Here is a 15,804-nt window from a genome sequence, read left to right as displayed (position 1 = left end):
TTTTCTCTCAATATTCTCCCCTAAAACTCAGCCTAAGCAGACGTTCCGGTAATTTCTCTCCATTTTCTTCACGAATCAAACAGCTTCGAAAAAATTGCGTCGAGAAGGAAAAAAAAAGAGATACTAATAACCACCATTAACGAAAGAGATGAATACTCCGTATATTCTTTTATTTAGGAGTAACAGATTACATGAGGATTATGCGTCTGCATAGGTGGAAGCGTGGATCAACCAATGCACCTACTACGTATACACTGTACACAGGTGGGCCCTCCAGTCAACTCGACTTGACCATCTGGCCCCACCTGTCAGCCTCTCACGAGACCGTCAACCGAGTCACTCGTGGTTGACCGGCTGGCGCTGGGCTCTCCCCCCATTGGCAAGACGGTTTTGTCGCCAGCTGCGAACGCGAGAAAGGAGGACCCCCCGGTGGGGAGCGCGTGGATCCGTGGACCCGGTGTTGGTGCACCCTCCCACTGGGCCCCACCACCCATTCACACTCCAGTGGGCCCGGGTCCATGCACCGGGTCTACGCCCCAGTAGTAGCAGCCACCTCACCTCCCCTTCAAAAAAGGCAAGCAACGGAAGAGGGCGCGAGGCGAGGAGGAGGAGGAGGAGGGCAAAAGCTTGCAGGAGAAGGCATCCGCATCCGCATCTGCCGCCGTCGGTGGGGGCGGAGACCGGAGCATGGCGGAGGCGGAGGAGAAGCGGGTGGGGGTGGGGGAGGCGCGGGCGCCGCTCGCCGTGGAGGCGCTCCGGGGGAAGATCGTGGAGAAGGTGAAGGGGAACCGCGTCACTCTCATCGTGGGGGACACCGGATGCGGTAACCGCACTGATTGCTCTCTCCCTCCCCCTGTGTGTGTGTGTTCTAGTTTCGACTCCATCCGCTCGCGCCGAATGTGCGATTGGCTCCCATGGTCGGTGGGGGTTTGGGGGGAGGTTTTCGCGTTTGGTTATGGGTGCGCATTTTTTGACGGATTTTTTTTTCATCTGTGAAAAGTTGGTGCTTGGTTCGTTCATCTATGTTTTTCTCCTACCTCGTTGGGTTTTCCGGCCTATGGTAGGATGGCATGGTATTGGGGGGGGGGGGTGGTTTCAGTTTTGGATTGGAATTTCTGCCGTGCCGCGGAAATGCGGGATACTGAAAAAGGAGGGGTTTTTTTAGTGGGTTTCAGGCTTGAGTGCTGGAGGTTTTAGCGAGTTTTCAACCTTGGATAGTGTTTTTGCATCTTTATTGCAAGGGTTTTGGTAAAAGTGATGTTCTTCAAATTTGATAAGATAATGAATGATCTACGAGAGATGTTTCCTTTCACTTTGTTTATGTTTCTTCTTCTGACAATAGTGTGGATTTATCTTCTAAAAATCCTGCTTTAGGGAGTCTAACTTTACTATAACTAGATTTGCATCCCAGAGGTTTCTGATCTGAGTGTTGCATTGTTACGAACTCAGTGCCACAACTAGCCCCTTTTTTTTTGCATTTTTTTCTACAAATTTAGGTCACATTGCATTTATTCTCTGTTTTTTTTCTGTTGCACGTTCAGCTTGTTGAACCAATGATGGGTAACATTGCCATGTTTTTTAAATCATTATCTGGGATGTAAATTTCTGCCTAATTTGGACCTACTAACGGATCGATATGTTGTTTCATTGCAGGAAAGAGTTCTATGGTTCCACAGTTCCTCCTGGAAGAAAACATGGAACCCATTCTATGCACGCAGCCAAGGAGGTTTGCAGTAGTAGCCATTGCTCAAATGATTGCCGAATCTCGCAATTGTCAGGTAGGAGAAGAGGTCGGATATCACATAGGACACTCGAATGTGTCCAATCTCAATTCAAAAAGGTGATTCCTCTGTGATCCATGATTAGTGAGCTTTCATAATAACCTTAATAAGGACACAAGCAATGAACGAGCTGAGACACATTTAATTTGTATCTATACAACCGCAGTGAAAATACTACCACTAATTGTAATTTGTATCTATACAAGCACAGTGAAAATGATATCACTAATTGTAATTGAACTACAGTGACAAGACATTGACCTCATTGGCACCGTATTTGCTGATATTAGGCAGTTGGATTTCTTCTACAAATTCTGCTGATCTCAATTAAAATTATTATGCATGATACCTTTTGTAGCAAAGGATATTGAGCATATTGAAAGATTAAGTTCTTGTAGTATATAACTTTTTTTTTGTGAGAATTTTAGTATATAGAGAAGGGCATTCAAGCAAATTTGCTTTATCCTGGCTGGCCAGTCCATGTCATAGAACGACATAACATGCAGGCCCATTTATATCCACATTGCTAGTGCGATTGAAATCTGGATATATCATATAAAACAGTGCTACACATTCTCTCTAGTATCTTATCCACCTCAGTTGCATACTTGTATCATATGTCCTTACCCACTTGTCGATTGACTTCTAACTTTCAAACCTGTTCGACGCACGAATCAGGTCAAGAATTGTTTTCAAAACAGCTGGTGTTGTATTGGAGCAAATGCGTGACAAGGGCATTGCTGCATTGAACTATAAGGTTATTATTCTCGATGAAATACATGAAAGGTCAGTGGAATCTGACCTTGTCCTCGCCTGTGTCAAGCAGTTTATGATGAAAAAGAATGACTTGAGGTAATTGCTGCAGTGACCTGCTTTAATGCTTTCCATTAAACCATCTTTTAGTAGTGATGATTCCAATCCACCTTAAAAACTGACTGCCTTACTTTCTTCCTGCTGATTGATAAGACGTGTGTCATTCCTCTCTTGACATAGGTTGATTTTGATGTCTGCGACTGCTGATATCACAAGATATAAGGATTACTTCAGAGATCTTGGAAGGGGTGAAAGGGTTGAGGTGATTGCCATTCCTAGCAGTCCACGCAGTAGCATTTTTCAGAGAAAAGTCCTATACCTTGAGCAGGTAAATGTTACATCTGACTTTAGAAAGTCAGCTATCCATGTTTATTGTTCTCAATTACCATTAAACTTCAATAAGAAAACAAATTAATTTCTAGTTTAAGTTGCATATTGTACCTTATTTTTCCTCCATGGTATGTAATTAACAATTTACCACACATACAGCAGTTTATTCCTGTATTTTCTACAGGCTCGGTTTTGTAGCATGGATTTTACTATTCTATCATTGACCTATCATAATAATCTACTTTTTAAGCTGTATTTCTTAAATACAGCAACTTAAAATTATGATTTTGAACTTTTAACAGTACTACTGTCTGTTCCTAGTTTAGGCCAACTTATTGATATTTCTGAAATCGAGTATATTTATTTTATTCCTTTCTTTCAAAAAAGTACTTTCTTCAAAAAAGAGCATGTCTCTAAAAATGCCGAGTGGTGTTAGAGCTCTCTCTCGAAGGCACTCCTTTGGTTTTCGAGTTGAAGGTACAGACATAAAGGGGCTATGCTAAGCTTGCTAAATAAGGGCCTTTAAACAACTCTACTTTTCTTAAACAAAATGCACGGGAACTTACGTTCACTAACTGGATACTAAAACGGACAAAGGAAGTGGAGATCAGGCGATGTAGACTCGAAATGACAGCTTCTCGCACGGTTTGCAAGGCCGAAACAACATGAGTTTTACTATTATCGTCATCATTAGAAGTATGTTCCTTTACCTGTCGCTGCTAGTTGTTTTCTATTTTAATGTAATCTACTGTATAGCTTATCGCTCACATGTTTAGTACGTAATGCTATGAAATGCTGGACAGATTGTTGATATTCTCAAGATGGACTCGGAATCACTATCAACAAAATACTGCTCTGGACCCAACACTGCAGCTGATGCTGGTCTAAAACCAGATGTGTATGAACTTATTCATAGGTTATTGTTGCATATACACCAAAATGAGCCAGACATTGGGAAGAGTATTTTGGTGTTCCTTCCTACATACTATGCTTTGGAGCAGCAATGGATTCGTCTGCTATCTGCTAGTTCAATGTTCAAAGTACACATTCTCCATCGCAGCATTGACACCGATGAAGCTCTTCAAACTATGAAGGTCTCAAAGTCCTGTCGTAAGGTACAATTTTCTGCATTGAAATTCAGCTTTGTGTTTTAGTTAAATGTTTCTGAACTGTTAAGATTTTCTCCTATGAACAGACACAATGATAGACATTATATAGACAGTGCATAGAATTATTGCTGTCCTGTTATCACTATCCTTGTTTTCTACTTGCAGGTACATAGCTGCAAGCCTGCAATACTCTTCAGCATAAATTGCAAATTTATTTAAAACCCATTGCATGTTTTTAATTACCTTTAAAGTTGTGTTCTGAATATATTAATGAGGTTTGCCACTTTGCCATCATCTGCAAAAAGCAAGTTCTGATTTATTTTCCTTTCCAACATTGTTTTCCACTAGCACTAGCTTTAGAACACAGGATTCAGTCCCCGGCTACAGGGGCTCTGTCCACTGCATCCTCCCACAGCAACAGATCCAGAGACCAGGAGTACCAAGTGACCCTGATAATCATATAATTTGCACTTAAAAATAATGTAACATTGATTTGGCCTGTAATGTTCAAAATTTACATGATTGAATATTCTCCTCTGTCTAATTGGTTTCGATTGAACTCACTCAAATGCGATTGAACTATAATCTTCTTGTTTGTATCTTTGTTGCAGGTTATACTGGCAACAAACATTGCAGAATCATCAGTCACTATTCCAGGAGTTGCTTATGTTATTGACTCCTGTAGATCACTGCAAGTTTATTGGGATCCAATCAGGAAAACAGACTCAGCTGAGCTTGTATGGGTTTCCAAATCTCAGGTATATCTCACAAATATACTGATGTTTTTCGTTTGCAACTAAAGTTTGACCCTAAAGATTGTACGTTACAATTTTTTTGTAATTATTTCTAGGCTGAACAGCGGAAAGGCAGGACAGGGCGAACCTGTGATGGTCAAATTTATCGCTTGGTAACTGGGCCATTTTATAACAGTTTAACTGATCATGAGTATCCTGCCATTTTAAGATTGTCCTTAAGAGAGCAAGTACTCATGATTTGTTGTGCAGAGTCCAGAGCTATGAACGATCCTCATGGTAATTCTTTTCATGCATATATTTCATTCGTGTCTTTTTTCTGACAAGTTCAGCCTTTGTTACATTTGCATAAATTTATGCTCCATGTTTTTTAATGTTTTGTGATGGAGCACCATTAGCATTATTTATATTCTTGAGAAGCTACAATTGATTTTCCTTCTTTTATTTACTAAGGTTCTGTCCACTCTTTTTTACTTGTCATCTAGGATATCGATAGTCTTAGCACATGTTTTTATCATTAGTTTAATACTTTTTTTTTCTAATTGAGTGTTTATAAAAAATATCGATACTATAGCTAAATGAAGTATTTTTCATGAAAAATCTACTAATATCATGTACATATTTAATATATATTTGTTTTGCATATATTAGTGATTTAAGATGAAGGTTTGCCTGCATGCATTTTAGAACAGCATCTTTTTGTAAATGCAGGATACTAAGTTATGATAAAATCATGTCCTGTAGTATAATTAAGCACTGTACAGTTGGTTAACTATTTTTCTTTCAATGATAATTGTTTGTATCATGCATTCGATACTTTCCAGTGAAAATAGTTCTAGTGTCTATGCAGCCAGTTCTAGGAAGTTAAGGGTTTGCATCTAAACTTGGTTATCTTGCATTTAGTCTGGACTCTGGACACATGTAAATGATAGTATATTTGTTCTACAAACACAAATCTGGTGAACCGTACATAAGTATCTTAGCCACTGTTGCACTATTTTATTCTAAAAAACTGAGTGCAAGTAGTTTCTGGTGTTTTGGCATAACATGTCAAGGTTAATTTATAGTAATTAGAAATTACTATTCTTTCTGTATTTGTACATTTTCCCTTTTATTTAATTTTCAGGATTCCATATTACTTTCTCATCATATTAAAACTTTACATTGTATTGTTTATATTTGGTGTACTTAATTGTTCCTTTTTAACTTTCAATGGCCTTCCATACACAAATTTGATCACTTCACTTAAAAATCAAGCCAATTTTGTTACGATTCAATTGCATTATATTTATGAAAGTATAGAAAAATATAATACCATGCAAGCATCTTTTAATATTTTTGATAAATTTACTATCACAATGGCCATGTGACTAATTCAAAATACTTCAGTGTAAATTAGTGACTATTTGAATTTTTATAATATACATCTTTATTAAATGAAACTTATGGGTTGGAGGGAGCATTATTTATCGCAATTATTAATAATTGGTCCTTTTTGTTCATATTAAGTTAAAATTCTCACTATCAGGCATTTATTTCTGACAGTCCTGCTGCAAAAAGTTCTTGACCCGCCAGATTCGGATGTTGTTGAAGATGCATTGGAATCTCTTGTTCAAATTCGTGCTTTAGATAAGCCAACCTCTCCTAGAGGGCGCCATGAGCCAACCTTTTATGGATGTTTGCTTAATAGTTTGCCACTCTCATTTGACGCTTCTGTTCTAGCCCTTAAATTTGGTGATACTGGCTCCATCTGTGAAGGAATTCTGATAAGCATCATGCTGGACATCCAACCCCTGCCTATCGTCCAACCTTTTGGTCACCAACAATTGGTATGTGTTTTTGTTGCATCATGACTAATGCTTGCATCATCATGTTGTAGTAGTTATATGTTGTACGTTTTGTTTTACAGTGCAAAATGTATAGAAACAATTACTTTGAGGAGGAGGGTATCGACCTGCAAACTGGCAAGAAGGAAGCTGCACTTGTTGGAAATCTTTGTGCATTTCAATTCTGGCAGCGTATGTTTAAGGTATATCATATCTGTAATAATCATGTTCCTTGTGCATATTTACAGGCCTTATGCAGTTAATAATTGATTCAACATTTATGTTTCAGGCGCATGTCAATTGCCATGTATTAACATCATATTCCTTCTTTTAGTAGTTAAAACAGTTCTCTATTAGTTCCTTTTCCAGTAAATATCTATTAATTGGTGCGGGACTCTTTTCCAGAAAACATTATTATATAAGACTCAGGGCAATTATTTTTGTTTATCTGCTTTTGGAAATGTTTATTACATTAGTAAAGTGATGTCTTCATATGTTGCAGGACAAGTATCGTCTGGATTGTCTGATAAATGTGGTGAACACTCATGAACCGAAGGCATCTAATGGTTTTGTTGCTAAACCTGAAGATGAGTGGTGTGCATTTCATAACCTTGTGCCAACAGCACTTAACTACATCTCTGAAATTTGTACGTCCTTTACCTGTACCTCATTATAAAAATTTTATGAAGTGAATTGCACTCTTGTAGCAGTAGGTAATCTCACTCTTCATCTGCTGTATATTTTGGTTGCACATATGTTCACATTTTTTAAATATATGCTGATTACCTTTCTTACTTTCCATGTAAGGTTTTCCAATATGATTTTGAAAATGTACAAGACATAGTAGAAAGGGTGCACCTTGCAGTTATGTATAAATGTGCTTTGTGTAAAGAAACATACCTAGTATGAGGCATGTGTCCTATTGTGTTTCCAATATGATATATGTGTTGCTAACCCTTCCTTTTGAACAGATGATGATATTATGGGCACACTTCACCGATTTAGACCTAGTTTTCTTGTGAAAATAAATCCTCCAATGTACCTTCAGCCTTCCGAATTCCACCACATGTGTCTTCGCCATGAAGTGCTGGAACTAGAGAATGTGAATTCACTTCCATTAGAAGCTGAGAATTCTCACTTGGATTCACATCGCAGGTGTGCTGCAACCCCTTATGTTTCTCCAGCTGATTTTGGAACCACTACTGTTGTTAAAACACTGAAGACACTTATCAAGGAGGTGCGGTATAAGTTTTATGCATATGATTATTCTTATATATATGAAATACATTATATATGCAACCATCAATAATGGTTCCTGTTTTCTTCACAGATGAAGACACAATCTGCGGCAGACAGGGTAACTTATAGAGAACTAGTTCATGGTTATGTTCAACCAGCGTTGGAAAATGAGATGTGTGTGTTCTTTCTTAATGGATCTTGTAATCGAGGTGATACATGCCATTTTTCTCATTCTTCTCGTGCTCCAAGACCAATATGCAAGTTCTTCCTCACATTACAGGTACAAATGTCGACTTTTAGAAACAAAAAGAGTTGCTATAACTTTCGAACCCTAAAGCGCTTGTGTGGTATTTTTTATCCTCTTTTCTATTTCTGACATGTTGTTTATTTTGATCAGGGTTGTCGAAATGGTAACTCGTGTTCATTTTCACATGACTCTGGCTCTTTGGTTTCTTCATCTATCACATCTGGAATCTGCTCTCAGGAAAACAGAGCTACTTCAGTATGTTGTAAAAGGTTGCTGCCTGCTGCTGGTGATGGGCATATTCTTGTCATGAATGATAAAAGTTTACAGTTCGCTTGTAAACTTTGTAACTATTATGACCCCACTAAGATTATTGCCTGTACACCTGGTCCTCATTCATTCGAGTCTGATTCAGTGACTAAGGGCCTCAAGATTCTACAGAATTTGGCTGATCCCTCTTATCTATTCATTGGAGGTGAACATAAACTATCAGTTCCATGGACAAAATTGAGTCGAGTATTTTGGTTTGCTGATATTGATTCCAACGAATCAATTAGCGAGCAAGTTGTCTTGCAGAAGTTTTTCCAGCATATTGCCATCAAGACCTTGTCAGAAAAGATGTCAGATTTGCAGGTCATCGTGATCATGAATAACGCAAAATTTGTTCAGTTACAGGTAAATTCTCAAGTTCTATTACAAATTCAAATTCCCTTCACTCACACTATTCAGCTAAAAACAACTTCCTATTTAATGTGTAATACATGTTTCAAGTTAGACTGCTTCTTTTGGCTGGTATATATATCCCTGTTTAATATTTGAGAATGAAAGCGTCCAAATTGCTGCTGTAGGTTTCAAGTGTGAATTAACTGTAAATTTCCAGATGTAATCCTTTTTCTGCTTGTTTCTCTAGGTCGAAAGATTGGCAAGAGAGTGCTTCTTATTTCTGGGTGAATCATTTATGTTTGATGAAGCAACTCTTGGATGGTTCTCGGATACCCCTAATTACCCGAGAGGGATGCAAGTATCAGCACCAGTTGCTTACATCTTTAGCATGCATCCTCCTACTGGCATTCAGTTTGGTGATTACGCATCAGAACTGCGCAAAGTTTTATACAGCAACTAGTTAGACCATTATAGGTTATTTCCACATGTGAATAGCTTTGGTCAAGCCATTTTGCGAACTGTAATTTTTTGGTCAGTTCAGCTTTTACAGAAGTGTAAGGCTTACTTGAGTGCTATCTGAATTAGAATTCACTAGGGAACTTTAACTGAAGGGATGCTGTTTTAAATGTTGGTTCCGAACTTAAATTGATGCCAAATTTCCTGAACTGAAAGCTTGTTATGTTAATGTGCAATCCCTTATCATTCCGTAACATCAGTAACTTAACTTTTTTTCATCCTCAACTGTATCATCAAACGTGGCACTGATGTGGATATGTTTCTTTGACCTCATGGATTTGGTTTATTGACCTCATGGTCATATTCTAATGAGAAAAGTTTCGTCTGATAATATGTCAGCCAGGGATTAAAACAAAATTGAAGGACAGTCTGATGATACTGAAGGTGCGGACAGGGCCCCACAACTTAGTCTAATGATTACGATCAGACTTCATTATATAACTTTATTATACATAAAACTATCTTTATTCAAATCTCAATTAATTTCAGCATATTTGAAACAATACTTTTTAAAAGTAGTGCAGAGTGAAACTATATACGCTTTATGTTTTAAAATTTTAAGTAAATTCATACTCAAGGGTGAGATTTTGTAAAACTTTAAAAACATAATATCTGGGGTTGGTTATATGCTATGAAATGTGTATGCTATGAAATTAAATTATTTTTAGTTACTTTGTGTATGCTATGAAATGTGCTCTAAATTAAATTATTTTTAGTTACTTTGTTCATTTTTTCTATGGCTTCACATAGATGAAATAAGTCAATTTTGCTTCCCTTAGCTACTGCTCCCGATCGAATCGCCTCTCTCAACCATAAAACTGGGTATAACTTCTCGCCCATTTTTAAAAACCAGTGCAAATTAAACTCCTTCAGTTATTTTTAAAGCGGTTTCTACTGACGTGGTAAGTTAATCACAATTGATTCGTTAAATCAGCAAGCTGGACCCACACATCAAAGACTCGCGTGTAAGCCTCTCAACGAAAAAAAAAAATCTGTAGGATCCACTTCCCTCCCCTTCCTCTCTATTTTCCTTTCTTTTCTTTTTTTTTTCCATCCATCGCTCTTACCGATGGGCGACGGAGAAAGGGCCAGACGGCGGCTGTTGCTGCTGCTAGCGAGCATCGAACGTGTTGACCACTGTGCCAGAGGAGTTTGTTTAGGTTTCTACTGAGAGAGCCAGTACACTTTTGTTGGCCATTTTACTCGTTGATGAAGTGGAGCGTACTTAATTGGCTGGGTTGAACATGTACGCCTGATACTCACAGTGGACAGTGGTGGCATCTGTATCGCTGAGCCATATCGTACGTGCAGCCAGGGTTTACTCTATCGGTAGAGGCGTTTGTATAGGGGGTCACCGAAATTCTAAAATTTCGGTCTGAAATATCCGAAATTTTGAGTAAACTTTAGTTGAATTTGAACAAATATTATCCAAATTCATGAAAAAAATGAAAATTTTCGGCCAAAATAATATCGTATCGGAGGTGACCGAAATGACCGGAATTTCCGAAATTTCGGAAATTTCGGTCCGAAATTTCCAACCCCAGGCCGAGGCAAAGCTCAGCCTTGTGCGCACTGAGGATGACCATGCATGCCGCCGACCAACGCTGCTGGCTCCGACTCCGCGAGCGCGTCGGGGGCGCACCCGGACACTTCGATGGTGTAGGACGGCAAGGCGACGAACACCAACTCCGGGGTGCGCCGCCGGGTCCAGCGTGTTTATATTGTATGTAGGGGTAAAAACGGGCAGGTACACGAAACCACCTATAGTACAAATAAGTGGGTAACCTTGCCCACTAGCACCCCTAGTTTTATGTGGTGCAGAGGACGCGCAGTGATGGCGAATAGTCGGGCGAGTTGTAGCATCAGGCTATGGTGGTGGCCATTGAAACTGTGGCTGATGCTTCCATGCCTGCTCCTCTTCCCCCGGTGGCCATCCTGGATATCACCGGGAGGGATGGAAAGACGGGAAGAGAGGTGACTCATACGTGGGTCCAACCTGTTGACTCAACAAATCAACCATGTTAAACTTGGCACGTCATCATAAACAGCTTTCGAAACCAGTCAATTTGCTCCTCTTTTCAAAAAAAGGGAAAATATGTTATACTCAGGCTCCCATCGGTTGCCCATTTGGCCAAAATGGCTTATTTGGCTTATTAGAAAATTAAAATTAATTTATAAGTAAAACTTTTATAGATTTGTTCGTAGCGACTTAAAAGCCAACATTAACAAAAATTACGTTAAAAGCATTTCAAAATCACTTCAAAATCAAGTTCAAAAATTCAAATTTTGGCTTATTCTTGAGTAAATTCCTTGAGTGCCCCTGAAAAGTTATTCAATCTCTTACATGCCCCTGAAACTTACTCGATTCCTTCTATACCCTTGAATTTTTGATTGGATCCCCTACATACCCCTACCGTTAGATTTAGCAGCATTCCCTGGTTAGTTTGGTTGAAAATGTCTATAATACCCTTGAGGTTGGAGGAGCTGAAAACTAAGAACATGTTTGGCAGCTGGGTTTGAAACATTCATGACTGCACAGTATGTATTCCGTGAGACTAAAAAAATAGTGCATAAAATTAATTTCATTTTCTTTTGTTATAGCATTCAGTATTTTATAAAAAAATATAACATGACATTGGATCTTTCATGACCACTAACCGATACAGCCTGGGGGTAAAAGACAGTACCCCTACCCGTTTACTCAAACACCATTGCAATTCATCAGCATATCAAGAGCATCGGTAGCACCATTTAATAGGAAGAAAATGAAAATACATCTAAAAGCATTCATACACCATCAGCAGTACACAAATATATTACTTTTTACATCATGAGCATAATGGCACAAGCCCATAACAGTTCAAGGCATCTGCCTGCATAAAGTCAAACAAATTAATGAAGAAACACTAGCAGCAGCAGCTATTCGCATTTTGCTAATCAACGCAAGGGTGTATCTTACCGACGGCGAGGAGCAGCGGAGCAAGGAGGTAATAGGCCGGCGTCGGAGCCCCCGAGAAGAGGGTGAGGTGACAAGAGGGAGGGCGCGGAGGAGGCAGGGAGGAGACGGCGTCGCCATGACCGCAAGCAGAGTCGAGGCCGCGGCGGGATGCGGACTCGTCGCCGCGGCAGGATGCAAAGCCGCCGCCGCCCACCAGATACGGACCCCGCCACGCCACCGATGGGATGCGGACCCAGCCGCCGCCGCCGACCGCAAGCAGAGCCGAGACCGCGGCGGGATGCAGAGCCGCTGCCGCCGCCGGGATGTGGGAGAAGGGCGGCGATGCGCGTGCAACGATGGCTGAAAGCTGGCGATGTGCGGCACCGTGCGTGTGGGAACTATTTTGGAGGATTTGGGGATCGGATGTGGCCCTGTGTTACCTAGGGTTGACAGGGGCATTTTCGCATTTTATGAAAATACTGACAAGCTAACACACACATGAACACAAACATCTGACGGAACCCAAACGGTAGGGGTATGTAGGGGATCCAATCGAAAATTCAGGGGTATAGAAGGAATCGAGTAAGTTTCAGGGGCATGTAAGGGATTGGGTAACTTTTCAGGGGCACACAAGGAATTTACTCCTTATTCTTTGACTGTTTAGGCCAAACGATGGGGCTCAGTTTATTCAATCGGGAGAGGTAAGTGAGGACTTTATGTAAACTTATTCCCTCATATAGATAGATCAAAAGATGAAGGGCTTTCTTCACCATTGTTTTTCAGCCAGGCCCAGGCCGGCCATAGAAAAAGCCCATATCGCTGGACCTCAAACAGCCCAGCATTAGTCGATCTCGATCTCCCCCGTGTATCCCTTCGGCCTCCGACTCCCCTCCCGTCTCCTCGCGCCGCCGCCGCCGCCGCCGAGCAGCGCCGATCCCCACCCACCCCGGCGGGCAAGCGGCGCCGGCGTCGTCCTGCTCCCCACACCCAGCCGCCGGTGGGCACACGCACGTACGCACATACTCCTCCTCATGCCTCTCCTCCCATACCCCTTTTTCTCCTCGCGTTAACCCGCCGAGCGGCCGAGGGAGGGGCCGACGCGGCGAGCAGGGCGGCGCGGGCGGCAGTCGTCAGGCATCGCCTCGCCTCGCTCCCTTTCTCCTCGCATGCTCGCCCCCCTCTCCGTCGTCGGCTGGTCGCTCCTACCGTGTGTGTACGCCTGTCTAGATTTGATCCCGCTGCTTGCTTGCATGTGAGATGTGAACTTACTCATCTAGATGTGAGATGTGAACTTACTTCATGTTGATTATTAGTATTGTTGATTTTGGACTGATGGTCATGCTCCGGCTGAAAATACTAGCAGTTTTTGTTTTTTTTTTCTTTTGGATGGCAATAATATCTCTTGACTGAATATTGTTATTATTTGAGATGTGAAATGTACCTATTGAGTTTGTTGTTCCTGACAGCGGGGATGGAGAATCCATGGGGGGCGATGGGAGAAAACTATGCCCCGTTGCATTTCGCAGGGGCGGGAACGTGTTGCCATCCCTAGCTTCTCTTCTATATCTGGAAAAGCTAAATCTTTGCCTAACCCAACTACTACTATTAGCTGTTTGTTTCCAAGGAGGTTCTTTTCGGGTGGGGGATTAGTTTGGCTGATCCGCCATGGCCATGCCCGCACGTTAAGTTAGCCTCTGAGTCTCGAGGTGAGCTTTCACCTGCGTCTGGTGGACATGCCCGAATCTGTTTTTGATGCGCTGGTTCAGGCCTGAATTTGTTGTAATAATCTTGGATAATAACGCCATGGTGGAATTGATGCATTTTTTTGTGAGCTTTAGTAAGCATAAGTTGCTGCTGCTGCTGCTGATGCTATATGGCCATTCAAATATGCAATTGCAGTGCTGATTGAAGTAGAACCTTTTTGGAATACTTAACTGTTTATCGTCGATCAGCATGGCCGGACTAAACACTGTTCCTTTTCATATGTACTGTTTGTTTGTCTCCTGGTTTTGAATTTCAGCTTACAATTCAAATTGTTTACAAATCAGTGGTAAACCATTATTCACTTGTGTTGTCTTAATGTGAATACCTGTATGCATTTTTCGCCAACTGAAATTGTCCCCTGTCTCGCTTGTTATTTTGCTGCAGAGAGAGATCCTAGCAACTATGGTGATCCCTCCACCGGAAAGGGCGGCTAGGATCACGCGCTTTCTGAAGCCCTACCTTCTGAGGATGCATTTCTCGAACAAGTATGTATCCGCTCAGGTGGTTCACACCCCAACGGCGACGGTCGCCTGTTCCGCGAGCTCGCAGGAGAAGCTGCTGAGGCCGAACATGGAGTCCACTCGCGATGTCGCTGCCGCTGCCAAGATCGGTAAGCTGCTCGGCGAGCGGCTGCTGCAGAAGGGCATACCCGCTGTGTGCATCCACATGAAGAGAGAGCAGAAGTACCATGGGAAGGTCAGGGCTGTCATTGACTCTGTTAGAGAAGCTGGAGTCAAGCTGTTGTAGTCTCTAAAACAGTAGAATCTTTTATTAAAATTTCTGCAAGCTTGTTCCTCTGAATCTCAGGCAAAATCTGAAAGATGTCGGATCAGACAGGAAATTTTCATTTCGGTATTGAGGGCTAGATGGCCTATGTGGAGATGTTCCTGGTGAATAAAGGATTTTGTACTATTGACTACTGGGACAAAAAAAAGTTATTTTATCATCGGTAACTTTACTCATATGCTCCCTTGAAAGAGTTTTCGTAATTATTGGCAAAGTTGTACTTACAATTTAGTGAGCACGGATCATGAAAGATATGTAGGAGCAACTCATCATTTAGTGTTACGAAGGAGCTTGCGATTCAATTTCAATGTTATCATCAAATAGTGTTATGGATGTTGATACCGGAGACTTTTGTATCTTAATTCTGATATGTTCGAATTCATGTGATGATGTGCATTGGTAGGAAGCGGTCACTGAACCATTGGCACAAGATGGTGATGTTCTCATCTGAGAAGCAAAGCTGAGCCTGCTTCTGGTTGAACGTTTTTGTTGTTGTTGCTGCTGCGGCGGAGAGCGTGAACATTTAGTTGGCAAGGACACGTTTGCTGGTTTTCCGCATGGACATGATTGGAATGAATTATTATTCCAATGATGTTGCGAGCGAATAGAAGAAGCATTATAACCAATGGGCACGTTTAGTTGGACGATGTTGCAAGCAAATACATGAGAAATAGTATTAGTACAATTCATGGCCACGTTTAGTTTGGCATGCGTCGCTGCTTGGCATCTTCTCCCATCTTCTGTAAAAGGTTTTTGAATGGCCGAAAACAACAACCAAGCGAGGTATCGCGGTCGCATCGCACGCACGTCGTCGTCCCGATTTCCTGCACTAGACGCGCCGCGCGGCGGCCCTACTTGATTCGCTTCAGCATTTTCCTTTTTCCGATGGCCGTCGGCGGGCGAGGGGGCGGCCGGTTGCGGCCTGTCCAGATGCAGATGCAGCAGCGTCTTCGCCGGCGCGGGCCCGCGGCTGTGTCCTGTCCTCCCGTCGATGGCGACCCGACAAAAACGCCCGCGTCGCGTCGATTCGATTCGATTCGATC

At 41.5% G+C, this 15,804-nt stretch overlaps 2 protein-coding genes across 4 annotated transcripts; both read left to right on the top strand.

The window, feature by feature from the left end:
* Positions 1–595: 595 nt before the first annotated feature.
* On the top strand, positions 596–9,600 carry LOC9270656 (zinc finger CCCH domain-containing protein 4-like). Its single transcript, NM_001424522.1, has 14 exons — positions 596–823; positions 1,654–1,840; positions 2,460–2,633; positions 2,775–2,922; positions 3,728–4,039; positions 4,645–4,791; positions 4,884–5,064; positions 6,331–6,614; positions 6,695–6,814; positions 7,114–7,258; positions 7,583–7,848; positions 7,942–8,130; positions 8,248–8,769; positions 9,005–9,600. The coding sequence occupies exons 1-14, from the start codon at positions 688–690 to the stop codon at positions 9,215–9,217; spliced, it is 3,024 nt and encodes a 1,007-aa protein (NP_001411451.1). The 5' UTR covers positions 596–687; the 3' UTR covers positions 9,218–9,600.
* A 3,448-nt stretch (positions 9,601–13,048) lies between these two features.
* On the top strand, positions 13,049–14,937 carry LOC4327720 (uncharacterized). 3 transcript variants are annotated; one of them, XM_015769682.3, is made up of 2 exons: positions 13,049–13,222; positions 14,360–14,937. In XM_015769682.3, the coding sequence occupies exon 2, from the start codon at positions 14,378–14,380 to the stop codon at positions 14,720–14,722; it is 345 nt and encodes a 114-aa protein (XP_015625168.1). In that variant the 5' UTR covers positions 13,049–13,222; positions 14,360–14,377; the 3' UTR covers positions 14,723–14,937. The 3 variants fall into 3 exon arrangements, with proteins under 3 accessions (XP_015625168.1, XP_025880209.1, XP_066162974.1); XM_026024424.2 differs by having other exon boundaries at positions 13,049–13,463; XM_066306877.1 differs by lacking the exon at positions 13,049–13,222 and adding an exon at positions 13,784–13,917.
* Positions 14,938–15,804: the final 867 nt, after the last annotated feature.

Source organism: Oryza sativa, chromosome 1 (assembly GCF_034140825.1).
Source record: "Oryza sativa Japonica Group chromosome 1, ASM3414082v1".
Taxonomy (NCBI): domain Eukaryota; kingdom Viridiplantae; phylum Streptophyta; class Magnoliopsida; order Poales; family Poaceae; genus Oryza; species Oryza sativa.
Note: the sequence above shows the minus strand (reverse complement) of the source record. Positions and strands in the feature narration are given on the sequence as shown.